This window comes from Malaclemys terrapin, chromosome 12, assembly GCF_027887155.1.
Source record: "Malaclemys terrapin pileata isolate rMalTer1 chromosome 12, rMalTer1.hap1, whole genome shotgun sequence".
Taxonomy (NCBI): domain Eukaryota; kingdom Metazoa; phylum Chordata; order Testudines; family Emydidae; genus Malaclemys; species Malaclemys terrapin.
Window position 1 is genome coordinate 432536 of NC_071516.1, and position 16102 is coordinate 448637.

Below are 16102 nucleotides of genomic sequence, written 5' to 3' on the forward strand. Positions count from 1 at the left end.
ACAAACCTGTGTCACCAGGGCAGAATGCCAGACCTGTCAGTTTACTGGGACTTAAACCCAAGGACTTACAAAGCAGCCTGTCTTCAGGGCAGGGTCACTGTTACATCACGTGCTGGGGCTGACCTGTTGTGCTCACATAAACGTCTGGCAGACAGATGGACAAACTCATGAGAGTCATCGTGCAGTAAGGCCTGGGTCTGGGGAATGTGCAGCTCTCACTTGCAGGGCACATACAGTAGGGTTTAGTCCTGGATGGAAAGTGCCCAGTGTCTCTGGGTTCCAAGAAGCAGGGGCAGATGGATTTAATGGCTGCTTCTGCTGCCCAATGCCCCTGGCCTCTGTACTGCTGCCTGTTTGCGAATGGCACTAACCCAGACATATAGCCGGGGCCGCGGGAGGAGAGCTACATGCACATGCAGGGGGTTTATTAGACACTTGCCTGTCGTCTCCTGCTCTATCATGACATGTCCAGCCCTGTGATGTCATGTGCAGGGATAACTGGAGCAATGACTGCTCTGCTCCAAGCCCCACTGCCAGGGCTGTTCTAACATCCCCCCAGCTTGTAAAGTGGACTCCTTGAGCTGACCAAGCTGCGTGTGTCCAGCCAGCTCTGTTCTCTCAGGGAGTCAGCATGGTGCCGGCGTGCGAGCAGTGTTCCCGCTGGTCAGTGTCCGGGTGGCACTGCCATGGGCAGTGTGTTGCTGTGGGTCAGTGGTGGGATGGTGCTGCCATGGGTGGTGTCTTCCCATGGGGCAGCACAGCCATGGTGCTGTGGTTGCATGGGCCAGTGTCACTCTTGGGGATCATCACGTCTTTGCCGCAGACTCCAGCATGTCTCCTGAATGCAGCACGGTGGAGTAGTTGGAGGGCTTGATGCTGAGTGCTCTACTCCGCAGGGCCTGTAATGGACCCTCATTAAATGGGACATTTCCCATTTATGATCTGAATTTCTCTCCATCCCACACAACTGCTGTTCTGGTGTTCTTATGCCTGTTGTTGGAAGGGTCAGGTTTTATCATGGGAAGGTGCAGGAGTGTGAAGTGGGAGGCACGGTGCAGGGGTGGGTGGAAAGAGGAGGAGGGAACGAATATTACACAGAGCGTTTGGGTGATGGGCAGGGGAGATCCAGATGGAGGAGGGTGGATGGGCGGCACAGAGAGAGCCTGTCATGGAAATGTTATTGCGGGGTTTCTAAGCACTCACTCATTAAGCTCGGCAGCGAACTAGTATCCCCTCAGTGTAGCCTGGACATGCCTGGCAGGGATACACGGTAACTACTGCAGACAGCAAAGCATAAATAAGCTGGCTCAAGCCAGCCCATCTCTGAGAGCTGATGGTGGGAATTCCTGGGTTATCGGCATTGCTACGGCTCTGAGGAGGAGGCCTGGGACCAGTCAAAGTGGCTCCGTAACTGTTCATTTCCTCCAGGGACAGCAGGAAGGGGCAGATCTGTGTAAATAGGAGTGAAAGCTGCCCTGCTAACTCCAGGGGCTTATGACTTCTGGCAGGATCAGGGCTGGAGTGGCCCGGAGTGGCTGGAATGGCCTCTGGGCTCTGCCCTCAGGGGCTTGGGCTTGGGCTTGGGCTTTGGCACTGTCACCAGTTGGGTGGGCATTTCTGTCAGTGGATTACCTTGCACCTGGGTGGCTTTCCATTCACTTTGCTCTGTTACAACCAGGGCGTCACTGACTGACGTGTTTCACTCATTCAGGCTTTTTCTTAGCCAGATCTGACGTTGCTCCAGGGTGTTGGATGAAGTATTTATAGGGATTTGGGTATTTTGCCAGGTCACAGTATTCAGAATCTTGGTCTCTACACTGCCTGGACAGGCATTGATTGCACACTGAATAGCCAGGAGACCCGGGTGCGTATATTCCTCCTCACATAGGTTCAGCTAGAGCCAACGTTTTGTGGTTATTGTTGAGTTAATATAGCAAAGCATGTGGCATCACGGGAACGTAAGGATTGCCAGATCAGAACCACGGTCCGTCTAATCCAGTCTCCTGTCCCTGACATCAGCCAGCTCCAGTTTCACAGGAAGTGACACTGCCTTGTGTGGAAGTAAAACCCCAACCCAGTGCCCAGGGAAGTCGGTTGGAGTCACCGGAGCAGCTATCATGGAATACGCAGCTGTGGGGTGTCTCTACCTCGCCCTGAGGCCTTGGAGCAGGGGAGGTTAGATTCCTCTCTTTTCTTTAACCCGTCTCAGGATGTCCTCATTAGCCATATAAATGGGCAGTCTTCCCTGAGCCCTGCATAGCCCTTAGCCTCAACAGTGGCAGAGAGTTCCCCAGGTTAATTAGATATCATATGTCTGTGACATTGCACTCCATATGCTTTATGGAAATATGCTTATGAATATGACATAACTGGAATATGCTTTATGCTAAATACCCCTTGTATGGTGTCATTAGAAAGCTTGTAATCTACTAAGTGTATTCATCCTATTTGTTTGCATGCCTTATTTCTATATCTGGAGATAGGAGAATAAGATATAAACTTGTATCACTGATGTAAACATGTTAAGTGGAGGCCACTAAGGGTGCTCCAGAAACAATCAGTTGTAAATGGCCTGTTACTTGAAAGCCTTCCTGTGTACGTGTGGGCCAGCCCATGGGGAATGGAGAGTGGGGTCTTACAGGGACATGTGACCATGTCACCTGATAATGAAATCCATCTTAAATCTGGCACTTTTCCATTTAGAAGGAGAGGTGGGGACCCAGAGACACAAAAGATTCCTGCCTTGTGCCAAAGCTATAAAAGGGGGTGGAGCAGGACAAAAGAGGTGGCCAGTCATGAGAAAACCCCTGCTTACCACCAGAGATGTCTGCTGGAACTAACAAGGACTGTACCAGGTGAAAGGATTGGGCCCAGACTAGGAAGGAATCTAGTCTGTGAAAGAAGCTTATTGGAACATCTCTGAGGGTGAGATATTACCTGTAATCAGTTTCTTAATGTATTAGGCTTAGACTTGCGTGTTTTTGCTTTATTTTGCTTGGTGCCTTACTTTGTTCTCTCTGTTATTACTTGGAACCACTTAAATCCTACGTTTTATACTTAATAAAATCACTTTTGTTTATTAGTAAACCTAGAGTACGTGATTAATACCTGGGGGAGCAAACAGTTGTCCATATCTCTCTATCAATGTTATAGAGGGCGAACAATTTACGAATTTACCCTGAATAAGCTTTATACAGAGTAAAACTGATTTATTTGGGGTTTGGATCCCATTGGGAACTGGTTGTCAGGGTGCTGGAGAGGTAACCTGCTGAACTGTTTTTGGTTAAAGTCTGCAGCTTTGGTGGCATGGCCCAGACCCTGAGTCCATGTTGCAGCAGGCTAGCGTGTCTCAACAAGGCAGGGTTCTGGAGTCCCAAGCTGGCAGGGAAAATGGGCTCAGAGGTCATTTCAGTACATCAGGTGACAGTCCCAAGGGGATCCCTGTGATTGAATGTGACGAAGTGGGACTGTTCTTAATGTTTCCTCTGAATACTGTGTGGGTGCCTCGGTTTCTGGCCGATCCTCTGTCGCCTAGCAACTAATGGCCAGGCCCTTCCCCCCCCTGCAAGGGGATGCTAAAGGTGTGGGAGAACAAAGAGGTCAGGTGACCTCCTGGTCCGGGAAAGAGAGAAATCCCAGAGGAGGAGGGGCTGGAAGGGGATTTGAGTTGGAGCTGGCTGGGGACGGGGAGGGAGGGCAGACGGGTTGTCTGGCTCTCTGAACCCCATAATGGACCTGGCCGAGGGGTCCCGTTCACCGCTGTACCTACAAGCTCTGTTATAGACCGTGTTCCTGTCATCTAATAAGCCTCCGTTTTACTGGCTGGCTGAGAGTCACGTCTGACTGCAAAGTGGGGGTGCAGGACCTCTGGCTTCCCCAGGACCCCGCCTGGGCGGACTCCCTGTGGGAAGCGCATGGAGGGGCATATGCTGAATGCTCCAAGGTCGGACCCAGGAGGTGAAGACGTGTGAGCTTCTTGCCCTGAAGACGGTCTGCTCCGAGCGAGAGGAGGCTCCCCAAAGTCCTGACTGACTTTGTGGGGAGCAGTTCCAAAGCATCGCCCGGGGACTCTGTGACACTGAACCCATCACAATGTCTGTGATCAGTTCATATCCTTTCCCCATCCTGATGTGGGCTCCAGCCTGCCTGTGGGAGGAGGGGGTTAGGGTGGGTGCACTGCAGCGCTGGTCTGGTCCAGCGTGGAAGCACCTTGGTTTCTGTGTGGGTGTATGTTGGTCCCCGCGTTCTCTGCTGTAGGTTTGCTGGGTGGCCTCGCGCTGCCATAGCAGGATGCTGTATCAAGTATTGCCTTCCCCAGGGGTTTCTCCAGGCAGGAGGAACATCTTCCCTCCCTCGCTGTGCTCGCCTCCATCGCCCTCCCGCCCTTCCCTCCCTGGCCCCCGGTTCTCACGTCCTGGGGTCCTGCTTTTGTCAAATTGAACATGATGTCAAATTAGAGCCATCACAGGGACAGTCAGAGTGAAGCACCCTGGTTAATGAGACAGCGTTGGAAATCAATAACTTAATTGCAACCATTTGATGGACTTTTATCCAATTTACACTCCTCCGGCCCTGCTACGTGTGGTGCATGAGGACGCCGCTGGCGTGTCTGGATCGGAGAGAGGGAGGGAGCAGGCGGGATGGCAGTTCTGCTCCCCCGGCATGTCTCTGTACTAAAGCATGCTGCCTGCTGTGGAAGATGCTGTAGCAGCAACCCTATGTTTGAAGCCTCTACTTAGCCCCAGGACACAGCCCAGGCAGCAGCCACGTTCTCCTCACACTTGCTCTGGGGGGCCCCCTTAGGCTGAGGGAGGGGCCAGGCCTCCATGGCCCCTTTCATCCTGGCAGTATTGCCAAGAAAGGGGCAGTGGGGATGGTGATGCCTGTTCCCCTAGAAGCCAGGGGGAGACCCACACGGAACAGTCACCCCATCTGGGAAGAGTGTCCAGCAGCTCCCACCTTCTGCTGGGCTTAGCCCAGGGGTCTAGTGGTGAAAGGTATTGCATCCCATTACCAGCCTCAGAGCTCTCCCACAGCCCAGCCCTTCTTGGCCTTACACAGAGAGAGGAGAGCATTCCCTAGGATCAGAGATCCCAAGGCCAGAGGGGACCTCTTGCAGACATAGCCCCTGCCTGGAGGGCCATGCCTGCCCCAGGTTCCCTCCTTCGGAGCCCCAGAAATAATCGGAAGTACCTTCCAAGTATAAATATAGCCCCTGGGGGGGTTATTATGAAAGTCCCATGCACATAAATCATAACAAAAGTCTCTCAACCATAGTCCAGAATTTCCTTGGCATAGTCCAAACAGCACATGCAACATGCAGCCCTGGCGTCCCTCTGTAGGCCACGGCTCTCCTGTCCTTCTACCAGGACAGCAACTCCAGCACTGCCAGGGAGAGTGGCACCCTGCTCTTCCTAGGGGAATCCGCACTCTGCTGGCAACTCACCTGAATCAGGGGAGCATCCCTCACTCCCCGGCCCCTCAGGGTCTTCTAGCTCCAGCTCTCTTGCACTGGAGACGTCAGCAGGTCGGCTTCTCCGCTGCTCCCCTGCCTTTGGCCCTTGGCTTTGACTCTGGCTTACAGCCAGCAGGCATCTCTCTCTGCTGCTCCTCCTCCCCCCGGGCTGTCTGATTTGGGGACACCAGCCAGCAAAGTCTTCTTGCTGTTCTCCTGCCTTCAGCTCGGTCTCCCCCAGGTCCCAGATGGTCTCTGCCAGCTCCTGACTCCCAGTCTGCAGCTCTCTCCCCGTCTCTGTTTTGCCCTGGTCCTTTACAGCCCCAGGTGCTGCCCCACCCTCCTAATTAGCCAAATAGGAGCACTGTCCTGGCACAGGGGCCCTGGGATAACAGGCAGCAGGATGGTCACAAGTTAATTCCCGTGGGAACCAGAGCAGATTTCTCAGAAACACATCCAGTCTGGATTTTAAAATGGTCAGTGATGGGAGAATCCACCAGGACTTTTGGGAAGTTGTTTCAATGGTTAATTATCTTCATTTTAAGCATTTACACCTCATTTCCAGTCTGAATTTGTCTAGATTCAACTTCCAGCCATTGGATCATGTTAGGCTTTTGTCTGCTAGGTGGGAGACCCGCCCCCCCCCTTATGAAATTTCTGTTCCCCAGTTTGGTCCTTATTGGCTGTAATCAAGTCATCCAGTAACCTTCTCTTTGATTAGCAAAACAGATTGAGCTCCGTGCGTCTCTCACTATGAGCCGTTTTCTAATCCTTTATCGTTCTCACGACTCTTCTCTGCCCCCTCTCCAGTTTATCAGCAGCCTTGAGTTGTGGACACCAGAACTGGGCACAATCTGCCAGTGGCTCCAGCCCTCTCCCCTGTAACCTGTCCCACTGGGGTGGGGGTGTTATCCCAGCATACGTTCATAGCCCTTGGTAGGGTGACCAGACAGCAAGTGTGAAAAATTGGGATAGGGTGTGGGGGGTAATAGGAGCCTATATAAGAAAAAGACCCAAAAATTGGGACTGTCCCTATAAAATCGGGACATCTGGTCACCCTAGTCCTTGGCTATATCAGCCTCTGTGCTCTGTTACCAACCCGTGCCCGGCCAGCCCCAGGGGGACCCAGGCTTGAAGGTCTGAGTGGTTCTGCCCAGCTGGTTCAGGCTTGTTTTTGTTGTTGTTTCTGCCCTGTCCTGTTGTGCAGGCACGTCCGTGATGCAGGTGATGGCATCAGATGCCGATGACCCCACGTACGGCAGCAGTGCCAGGGTGGTGTACAGTGTGCTGGAAGGAGAGCAGCACTTCACAGTGGACAGTAAAACAGGTGAGTGTCCCTCTGCTGGGCGGGGAGGAAGGGACTGACATGCCAGTCATCGGGCCGCTGTCAGTAGTTCTGACACGAGCTAGGAGCTTGGAATATTGGAGCCAGGATGAAGGGTAGAGGCTGCCTGTCTAGACAAGCATTTGTACCCCACTCACCACCTTGCTTTCAGAGCAGGCGAGGCCGAGTGGGCCACTGAGCTAGAGAGAGCCATGTGCCACCCTGTAACAGGCCCACGTTGTTCGGGGCAGACTGCAGTTGCCTTTCCTGCTTGTACTCACTGGCAGCAGCAGCAGCTTCAGTGCACTGTACCCCGAGCAGTAATGTACCCCTAGGTGCCAAAAAATCTCAGTGTGCGAGGTTTAGATCCCACCAGAGGGGCTTTACCAACGGCTGCATTGCTATCACCCTGGCTTTGATTAAAGGTAACACTTTAAATTAAGGATCGGTTTATAAATGTTCTATTAATATTTAATGAACGAACAGCGGAAGCTGCTCCATTTCTTAATAACGTAGAATAAAGCCCATTATAAAACGCATCTGTCATAAACCCCTAGCAGGTGGTGCTGTGACAAGCTGGTATAAAGTACCTTATCCCCAGGAGCTAGTGAGGTGTGCATTGGCATCTCCTCCTGATGGTGGAAGTCCCGTTAATGTTAATGGTTACGGAGGAGGGAAGAGGTTTCGTTGGCAATAGCAGATTTTAAGGTACAAACCCTGCAATCAAGTGCCAGGAATCCAACGAATGATAATAGAAGGGCTAGTGCCCTGGGCAGCCGCAGGTCATACAATATGGCTTGTTGTAGTTCCTGCAATACCTGATAATGAAGAACCCCTTTGTGCTTTGACCTGCTTCTCTGCTGTTTGTTGCACTCATGCACCCACAGGAGCAAACACACACTGGCACACCCCACGAACGAATGCGCGCATGCGCCCACACTCACACACGCTGTTCAGATTCCATGTCTCTTCCTTGTCGCTCATCACAAGGGGCTCTTTCTCCCTCCCTGTGGAAGACTATCTTGTGAGGAGCAACAGAGGGTCCTGTGGCACTTTGAGACTAACAGAAGTATTGGGAGCATAAGCTTTCATGGGTAAGAACCTCACTTCTTCAGATGCAAGTAATGGAAATCTCCAGAGGCAGGCAGGTTACCTGCCTCTGGAGATTCCTGCCTACCTCTGGGGATTTCCATTACTTGCATCTGAAGAAGTGAGGTTCTTACCCACGAAAGCTTATGCTCCCAATACTTCTGTTAGTCTTAAAGGTGCCACAGGACCCTCTGTTGCTGTTTACAGATTCAGACTAACACGGCTCCCCTCTGATACTTGTGAGGGTGTGTGGAGGTATCCGAGCCAGTGTGCACGTGGGGGTGTGCTTGCACATTCAGGTGCATGGTGGTTTCTGGGTTTGCTTGGTGTTCTTGCCCATTTCCAGCTGAAGCATTCTGCAGCTGATCAGACTGTGAGCACCGCGGGGCAGAGAATGGGTCTCGTTATGGGTATGGCTTCCCTGCAGCTGGGAAAGGTAATTCCCAGCGTGGGTGGATGCACAAGCACTAGCGCTGAGTGAGAAATAGTGTGGCCGCAGTGGCTGGGTTCTGCCCAAGGGTGTAGCTAGGATCTCCGACGGGATTGTGCTTGGGTAGCGAGCTGGAGCCGCTGCAGCCACACTGCTATTTTGAGCATGTGTACGTCTATCTGACCTGGGAATTATACATCCCAGCTGCAGTGTAGCTGTACCCGATGTGTGTGGTTGTCCCTAGCACACCGTGTCCTACCATCATGCACACTATAAATAATACTATTTCCTGGGCATTCCTTGCTAACCAAGCTGAATGCTGCATCTCCAGTGTGCACGGATATTAGCGATCTGCTGCCTTCCGAAGTCTGTTCTGGGAACAGGAGTGGCTAAACAGCCAACACTGAAGGCAAGGGCCATGTGGAGCATGGTACACACCTGGGCCCTGCTGGGTTAGAGCACGACCCAAAGTGTCCCCATGGTTTCCACTGGAATGTGGGGCTTGTGGAATGGTGAGTAGGGGAGGGAGCTCTGTGCCACACCTGAGAGTAGGCCCTGGTTTCTGGCTGTTAGCTGGAGGTAGACGGAGTGTGACTGATGGTTAGAATGCCACTCCGTTTTATAAGAACAACAACGCACCACTTGTGTCTTGTAGGAGCCAAGTTTCATCCGCACGTTGAAACTGTGCCTGCAAGTTTTGTGTGCTCAGAGCAGGGCTCCACCCTGCATGTTCAAGGACATAAGGCCTGTAAAAAGGCACAGAGCTGGTGTTCTGCATGCACAAAACTTGCAGGTGCCATTTCCAACGACAGCTTTGAAAACATCCCATTTTGGTAGTGGCTGAAGTGGTGACTGTAGCGCGTGTAAAGCTTTCTAGGAGGCTTTGGGCGAAAGACTCGAACATGAGTCTGAGTAATTAGCATATAAAAAGCCAGGCCTGTTGGCCATTCCATCTGGGTTCTGAGAGTGACTTTCTGGTATAGCGTCAAGGGTGTCTTTCCTCCTCGTCACGGCCACTGCACGTCGCTGCCAGCCAGTGACCCGGGATGTTGTGCTGTGCTGGGTGGTGAATAGCCAGGGGACCTAGTAACAGCAAGGCACAATGGAGCAGGAGCAGCACAAGGAAACCCTGTTCAACAGCATGTCTGTACCGCGCTAGCCCTGCCTAGAATCGCTTCCCTAGCAGGTGCTCAGGGAGCCTTTTATTCTGATGTGGCTGTTTGTAAACAGTAATTTCAGCCATTGGCAGTGAGGTTTTAGCACTTTCTGTCCCTGAGGGCTCTGACACTTGTAATTCTTAGTGCCAGGAGGGAGCATTTCCCTGCAAACAGAGAGGGGGTGGGGAGCTGCAGGCTGGCCATGGAGTGAGACTAGGGTGACCAGATGTCCCGATTTTGGGGTCTTTTTCTTATATAGGCTCCTATTACCCCCACCCCCACCCCCCAGTCCCGATTTTTCATATTTGCTGTCTGGTCACCTGAAGTGAGACAAACAGGCTGAGAAACGAAAGGGCCCATGCCGGGGACGAACCCTGGCTCTGTCCATCTGGACACAGAGGCCAGTGCAGATTGGTCTTTCCATATCCCAGCTTCATGCACCCTGCCCCCACCTGACGGTAGTACAGACACCCCAGCGAGTGTTTTCCTGCTGCTGGGGGACAAGGGGGGGAGGTAATTTCTTTGATTGGACAACTTCTGTTGGTGAGAGAGACACCCAGGAGCGCTGCACGAAGCTCTTCTGCAGGTCTGGGTCAGGGACTCCAGCATCACAGCTAAACACAAGGGGGAACAGATTGTTTAGCATAAGTAGTCAACACATATTTCCAGGGACCATTCAGAGTGCAGTGGCCTGTTAACACCCTTCCAGTCAGAGGGGGAAGGAGGGGAGTGTTGTTAGTGGGTTATAGATTGTTGTAATAGCCATAAATCCAGTGTCTGTGTTCAGTCCAGGGTTTTTAGTGTCTAGCAAAGTTATGAATTTAAGCACAGGCCCCTAAGTGGCTGGCAGGAAGAGTGGCCATTTCGTGCGCAGCTCTCCCTTCTGAATCTCCTTCATCGGCAGCAGCAGCCGTCCTGCGTCCCGGCAGCTCCCACCGCTCTGAGCGCTGTCCTGCATCCCCGCCGCGTGCTCAGGTCGGTGTAACGTATGTCACTCGGGGGTGGCTTATTCACGCCCCTGAGCGATATAAGTTGCACAGGTATATGTGGTAGTGTGAACAAGTCCTTAGTGGCATCTTGCCCAGGTTTCCTGAGCCTGTCCCATTCGCCCCCCTTCCCCCACAGGTCTCCTGAGCCAAGGGTTGGGGGATGGGTCCAAGCCTGCTGAACTAGTGAAATGCAGGTGATCCTGGGCCCTGCGAGGAGGATGTCAGAGGTCAGCTCAGGGGGAGGGACAGCAACACGGAACATAGCCTGGCATGTCTGCGTGTGCAAGCGTCCCTGTGCCCTACTGGCCGCCTGCCCCACATATCTCCCACACACTGTCTTGTCCCCTACTGCTGGCTCCTCTCTGCTCCTTGTCACCGATTCTCACGTACATTACAGTGATTTTGATTTTTATCGCTTTGGGGGTGGGGGAATATCCAGCAACATGGACAGGAAATGAAGCTGGCGAGACTCTCTCAGCAATTGCATCATTTTCCTTCCATAGATAAAGGTTCTGCTCTCCAGGTATTTTCCATCATTTGAAAACATGTTTTGTCTTGTTGCTGTTAACCCTTGAAAGTCTGACCCTGAAGTGTATTTCCTCCATCAGCTGTGCACACTGCTGTGTTATTGTAGGGCTCCCTCGCTGCTGTGTTATTGTAGGGCTGCTTCAGTTGTGCTGGATTCACTCCCCCTTCGCCCTAGATAGCCCAGACCTATAGACTTTCAGCGCCCACCTCCTTCCCCAGGCTTTGACTAAGGGGGAGTGGTGCAGGATAGGCTGGGCTAGGAGGGGGGTTGGAGTAAGGCTTGGATTTGCTTTAACCTCTGGCTGGTTATTTCCTTGTTTCCTGGCTTGGAGTGGGCAGATGTGTCTGGCTTCACCGTTATGTGCCTGCAGTTTGAATTGTGGCCGTGTGCCCACTGCCTGGGAGCACAGGCCCTTCATCCTGGTTGTTGCTCATTGAAACAGATAAAGGACCCACAGCAGAGGCCACTGGATGCACCAGGGCTAGTCGCCCCTCCTCAGAGGTGGCCTTTGCATCTTGGCTCCTGGGCTCAAAGGGCAGGGGAAGAGCAGAACAGAAAAGGCCCCTTGGCAAAGTCTTGGTGACCTCCCTTGGAGCAGGCCTTGGCTGAGGGCACAAAAAAGTGCAGCCGGGCCCTGGCCTGGCTTTTCTTCAGTGCGGGAGGACGAGTGTGAATTCCCCATGCAGAGGCCAGCATGAGGCCCAGGCACCATCTCAGGCCTCACTCGGCTGGAAGGCAGAGTTCTGAATGCAGGGGCAGTGCGCAAGGGGAGCGCAGGGCTTGTGTCCGTGAGGCGTGTGAGGGAAGCCTGTCAGGGCTGAGGGGGGAGTAACCCCGCGGGGGTGCCCTGCTAGGGTGTTGGGACCCCACATGAAGAGAAAAGCCACCCTGCCAAGGCGGCTGCATTTTCCAGGAGTTATTCCTGAGCATGGGATGTTGCTGGGAGCCAGTCTGACTGCCTCTGCTGGGGGCAGAGTCGGACACTGTCATTGTGACCAAAGGAGATGCCGGGGCCAGCCATGTCGCTGTCAGGGCTGGGAGAGGTCAGAACCAGGCGAGCAGCAGGCTGCCTGCACCTCTCTTCTCTCAGGCTTCTGCCTGTGGTGAGGCTGGGTCCCAGGGCAATGCTGTGTCACTGGGTGTCCCCACCCCAGCCGTGGCAACCCCGCACACTGGCTCTGAGTGTGTAAAAATGGCACCTCAGGGGCTCAGCTTTGCAACACGCCAGGTCAGCCCCGCTGTCGAGGTGGCAGCACCAGGAGAGAACCATGCCGTTTGCTCAGTATCCCCAGCCGTCTGCACTGAGGCGCAGCCTGCGTGTGGGGAGCAGGCAGGCACAGTGCTCACCCAGTGCCCACCAGGCATGGGGCAGCAGTGGGGAGGTGCTGATGGGCTGGGAGGCTGGGGAAGCAGTGCTGAAGGGCTGAGGATGGCTGGCTCTGATGCTCCCCCACAATGCATCAGGCTTGGGGCACAGAAATCAGGCGGTGCCTCGTGCCTTCCCAGAAAGGGACATGGTTAAAGCTGGCAAATACTGTGACACTTCCATACCCTGCACAGTCAGGTCTGTGCACCTGGAAGGGACCTGTCCATCGAAGTCTGTTCAGGTGAGTTCCTGGGCAGTCACCTGGACTACATACCTAGGCTTGCTAAATCCCTGGCCGAGTCACTGGGGCGGGTCCTGCCCACGTTCTCCTCTCTGGCATGGCGCTGTGGTGGGTGCAGGGTGGTCTCTGTCTTGTTCCCTTGGGGTAGGAGCCCCAGGAGGTGGACTCGTAGCCCCCTAAGCTGGAAGCATCGAGAGCGAATAACCTGCAGGGTGTTTGGATTCCTGGGAGGCATTTACCTGCTGAGAACTTGTCCTGCTTTGGTTTTATCGCCCAAAGAGCGTCTGCCATTGAGCCAGTTTGATGGCGTTTGTGTGACTGTGTAAGTGTCCCGTAGCGTTGTAATTATTCTCTGTGATTAATCTGGCTCCTGCTGGAAAGCCGTGCGCAGCGTGCACCGGAGGGTATGTTGTTACACGGCGGCATTATTCAGCTATAATAGACCCTGACAAAAACTGAAAAGACGCGGCTGGATGGAAGAGGGTTCTTGTCGGAGAGTGGCGTGGCTCGAAGTCTTTGGGCAGGACAGATTGTCTTGCTGTTCTCCTGGTTGGGAAAGCAGCAGATCTGTTGGCCTGGGGAGGAAGCTGCTGGGGCCAGCCCCGTGTGGCTGAACCCTGGCTGCTGGTTTTATCCTTTCCTTTATATCCCCCCAGGAACTTGGCTGTGTGGTGTCTAGTCCCCAGGAAGGTGTGTTCCTCAGGGTGGGGGTGAGGGACCATGTCAGCTCCTACCAAGCCGCAGCAGCCTGGAATCAGGAGTAGGAGCTTCCCACTCTCTCTGAGCGGGACCGTCCCTTTCCCAGTCATGTCATGTGTTAGTTAATGACCCTCTGTGCTTCCCCAGCACCATTCAGCTGAGGGCCTCAGAGCACGTTATAGGCTGGAATAATGTCTCACTCCCTGTGCGGCCCTGCGGGAGCTGGTGAGTGTGACGAAGTGGGACTGTTCTTAATGTTTCCTCTGAATACTGTGTGGGTGCCTCAGTGACTGGCTTTGTGGGGCGCAGGTCCAGAGCATCGCCCGGGGACTCTGTGACAGTGAGTAGCAGGTGAGTTTGTCTCAAGCCACAGCCAAGTGGGACCATGACCCAAAAAAAGTCAAACCCAGACCCGAAACTTCTCAGAGAGTCATAGAATTTAAGGCTAGAATAACCATTCTGATCATCCCGTCTGACTTCTGGGACCACAGGCCACAGACCCTAACCCAGGGATTCCTGCAGCCAGCCTGGAGCTTCTGATTGAGCTAAAGCAGATCTTAGAAAGAAACGTTCTGGAGGTTCATGGAAATGGGTGAATTGGGCCAGAAGCAGGAGCACTGGCATTCCACAGGAGGAGGTCTGCACAGGCCCACCAAAGTCACAGCATGGTCTTGCACCAGCCTGGAGAGCTGCAATGCACTGACAAGCCGTATCCCTGGGCCTTGGGGTCTGCTTCCTACTAGGATGCAGTGATCCCGTGCGGCCGGGCTGGGGATCGTGCTGTGGGGGGGTGTTGGGGGGTGCAGCCGGGCCGGGTGTCACACTGCAAGGGGGCAGGGGATTGCACTGTGGGGGAACGTTGGGGGGTGGTGGCTGGGCCGGGTACTGCACTGGAGGGGGACGTTGGGGTGTGCGGCTGGGCCGGGTACTGCACTGGAGGGGGACGTTGGGGTGTGCGGCTGGGTCAGGTACCACGCTGCAAGGGGCTGTCGTGGGGTGCGGCTGGGCCGGGTACTGAGCTGTGTGGGGGCATTGGGGGGGTGGCTGGGCTGGGTACTGAGCTGTGTGGAGGCATTGGGGGGTGACGGCTGGGCCGGGTACTGCGCTGGAGGGGAACGTTCGGGGGGGCGGCTGGGCCGGGTGTCACACTGCAAGGGGGCGTCGTGGCATGTATCATTAAGTGGCTCGGTTAAACCATTACAACTACGCTGAATGCAGGAGCTTTTCTGTCTCATCCCAATTCAGCTCTATTGTGCTGACAAGAATCGTTTTCATTATAAAACACTTCATCCCCCTTTAATTAACAGAATTGCTGAAATGTGAATGCGATGGTGCTTCCCCAGAAATAACAGTTTAATATTCAGAGCCAGATGACTGGGTCTGACTGTAAATGCTGCCAACCAGCCTGCCGGCCCCTCCGCTCCCAGGATCAGCCTGCCATGGGGCCAAGGGCTCACCCGAGAGGGGTCCCTCCCACCTAGGGCCTTGTTTCTTCCAGTGCACTTTAAAAATGCAAACCCCAAATCTCTCTGAGGGGCATGATGGGCTGTGGGGAAGAGCTTCCCCTAAAGGTCTCCATCCTCCTGCATCCATGCGCTCTGGCCGTGGGAATGGCAGCAGCCCATACAGACTGCATTGGCAGCGGCTCTCACAGGGAAACAATTCTTTCCAAACAGACACAAAGCGAGAAAGGGAGTCTGCAGCCATGGGGCTGACATGGGGAGAGACTATTCCCAGTCCTCTGTAGAAAGGTCTTTCTGGTACAAAGGCTGGAACTGCCCTTAGCTCCCTGTCCTCCACACCACCCCCTGTGCAGCTGCCAGGAGGCATGAACCCCAGGGAAGGGAAGGAGCTTACAGAGCGGTCCGTGAGTCACTTTTTAGTGCACAGGAAAGCAGGTGCTGGATTGATGGGAGTGCATGGGAACCTGCTTGAGGTAAGGGAGGCAAAACGGATCCTCCCTTTGATTCATCAGATCGAAGGCAGCGAAAGCGCTGCTTGGAATGTCCAGGGTAATTACAGAACTGAAATAACAGAGTCTGGGGGGAGATGGGTGAAATTGTGCCTGTCCATGAGCGTGAGGGAGCTGCAGGGATCGGAGACAATGGTGATATCTTCATAATAAATCCTAACAATGATAATCACTGGAATAATTGCTAGTTTCAGAAAGCGAGGCGAGTTAAATGTCTCCAGAACAGCATCGCCAGCTCGTTCAGCACCTGCAAATGTCATCAGATGGAGAGAGAAAAATGTCTGCTCCTCCCTGTTCAGTGGCTCCTCCTGGCTTCCTTCAACGTGCGGTTCTGAGTAGTGTCCTGGGATGTTTCTGGCTCCCCTGGACTCTGCTTCTTTGCTCCCCTGGGCTGCTCCCATCTCAAGCCTGGCCTTTGGGGAGAGGTGAACAAGGGGGCTGGAACCCGGTGCCTGTTAAGGAGCAGGCAGTCTGAGCAGGTCAGGGCCAGAAAGGGGAAAGATGGGGCTAAATAGCCTGACCCCCTGCATGTCTCTCACTGCAGGCTCCTGAGTAAGGGCAGGTCTACACTTAAAACACTGCAGCTGCCCCGCTGTAGTGCTGAAGTGAGGACATTCCCCCGGTGGTGTAGTTAATCCACCTCCCCGAGAGATGGTAGCTATGTCTGCTGACATGGTGCTGTCTACACTGGGGGGGGAGGGCTATGTCGATGTAACCGCATCTCTCAGGGTTGTAGATTTTCACACCCCGAGCAATGTAGTTACACCAATGTAGGTCTGTCGTGCAGACACAGGCCTCTAGGCTTGATTCTCCTCTCCTTCAAACCAGGTTCAGGCTAGCACTGACTTCAT

General features: G+C 53.8%; 1 protein-coding gene across 2 annotated transcripts in view; it reads left to right on the forward strand.

The window, feature by feature from the left end:
• CDH22 (cadherin 22) overlaps positions 1–16102 on the forward strand; it is a 153731-nt gene that overhangs the window by 74885 nt on the left and 62744 nt on the right. The window contains exon 4 of one of the 2 annotated variants that reach the window (XM_054046240.1): positions 6663–6782. The exons of the other annotated variant lie outside the window; for it this stretch is intronic. Within the exon in view, the coding sequence (XP_053902215.1) occupies positions 6663–6782 (120 nt within the window). The remainder of the gene's footprint in view (positions 1–6662; positions 6783–16102) is intronic. 2 annotated transcript variants of the gene reach the window in all.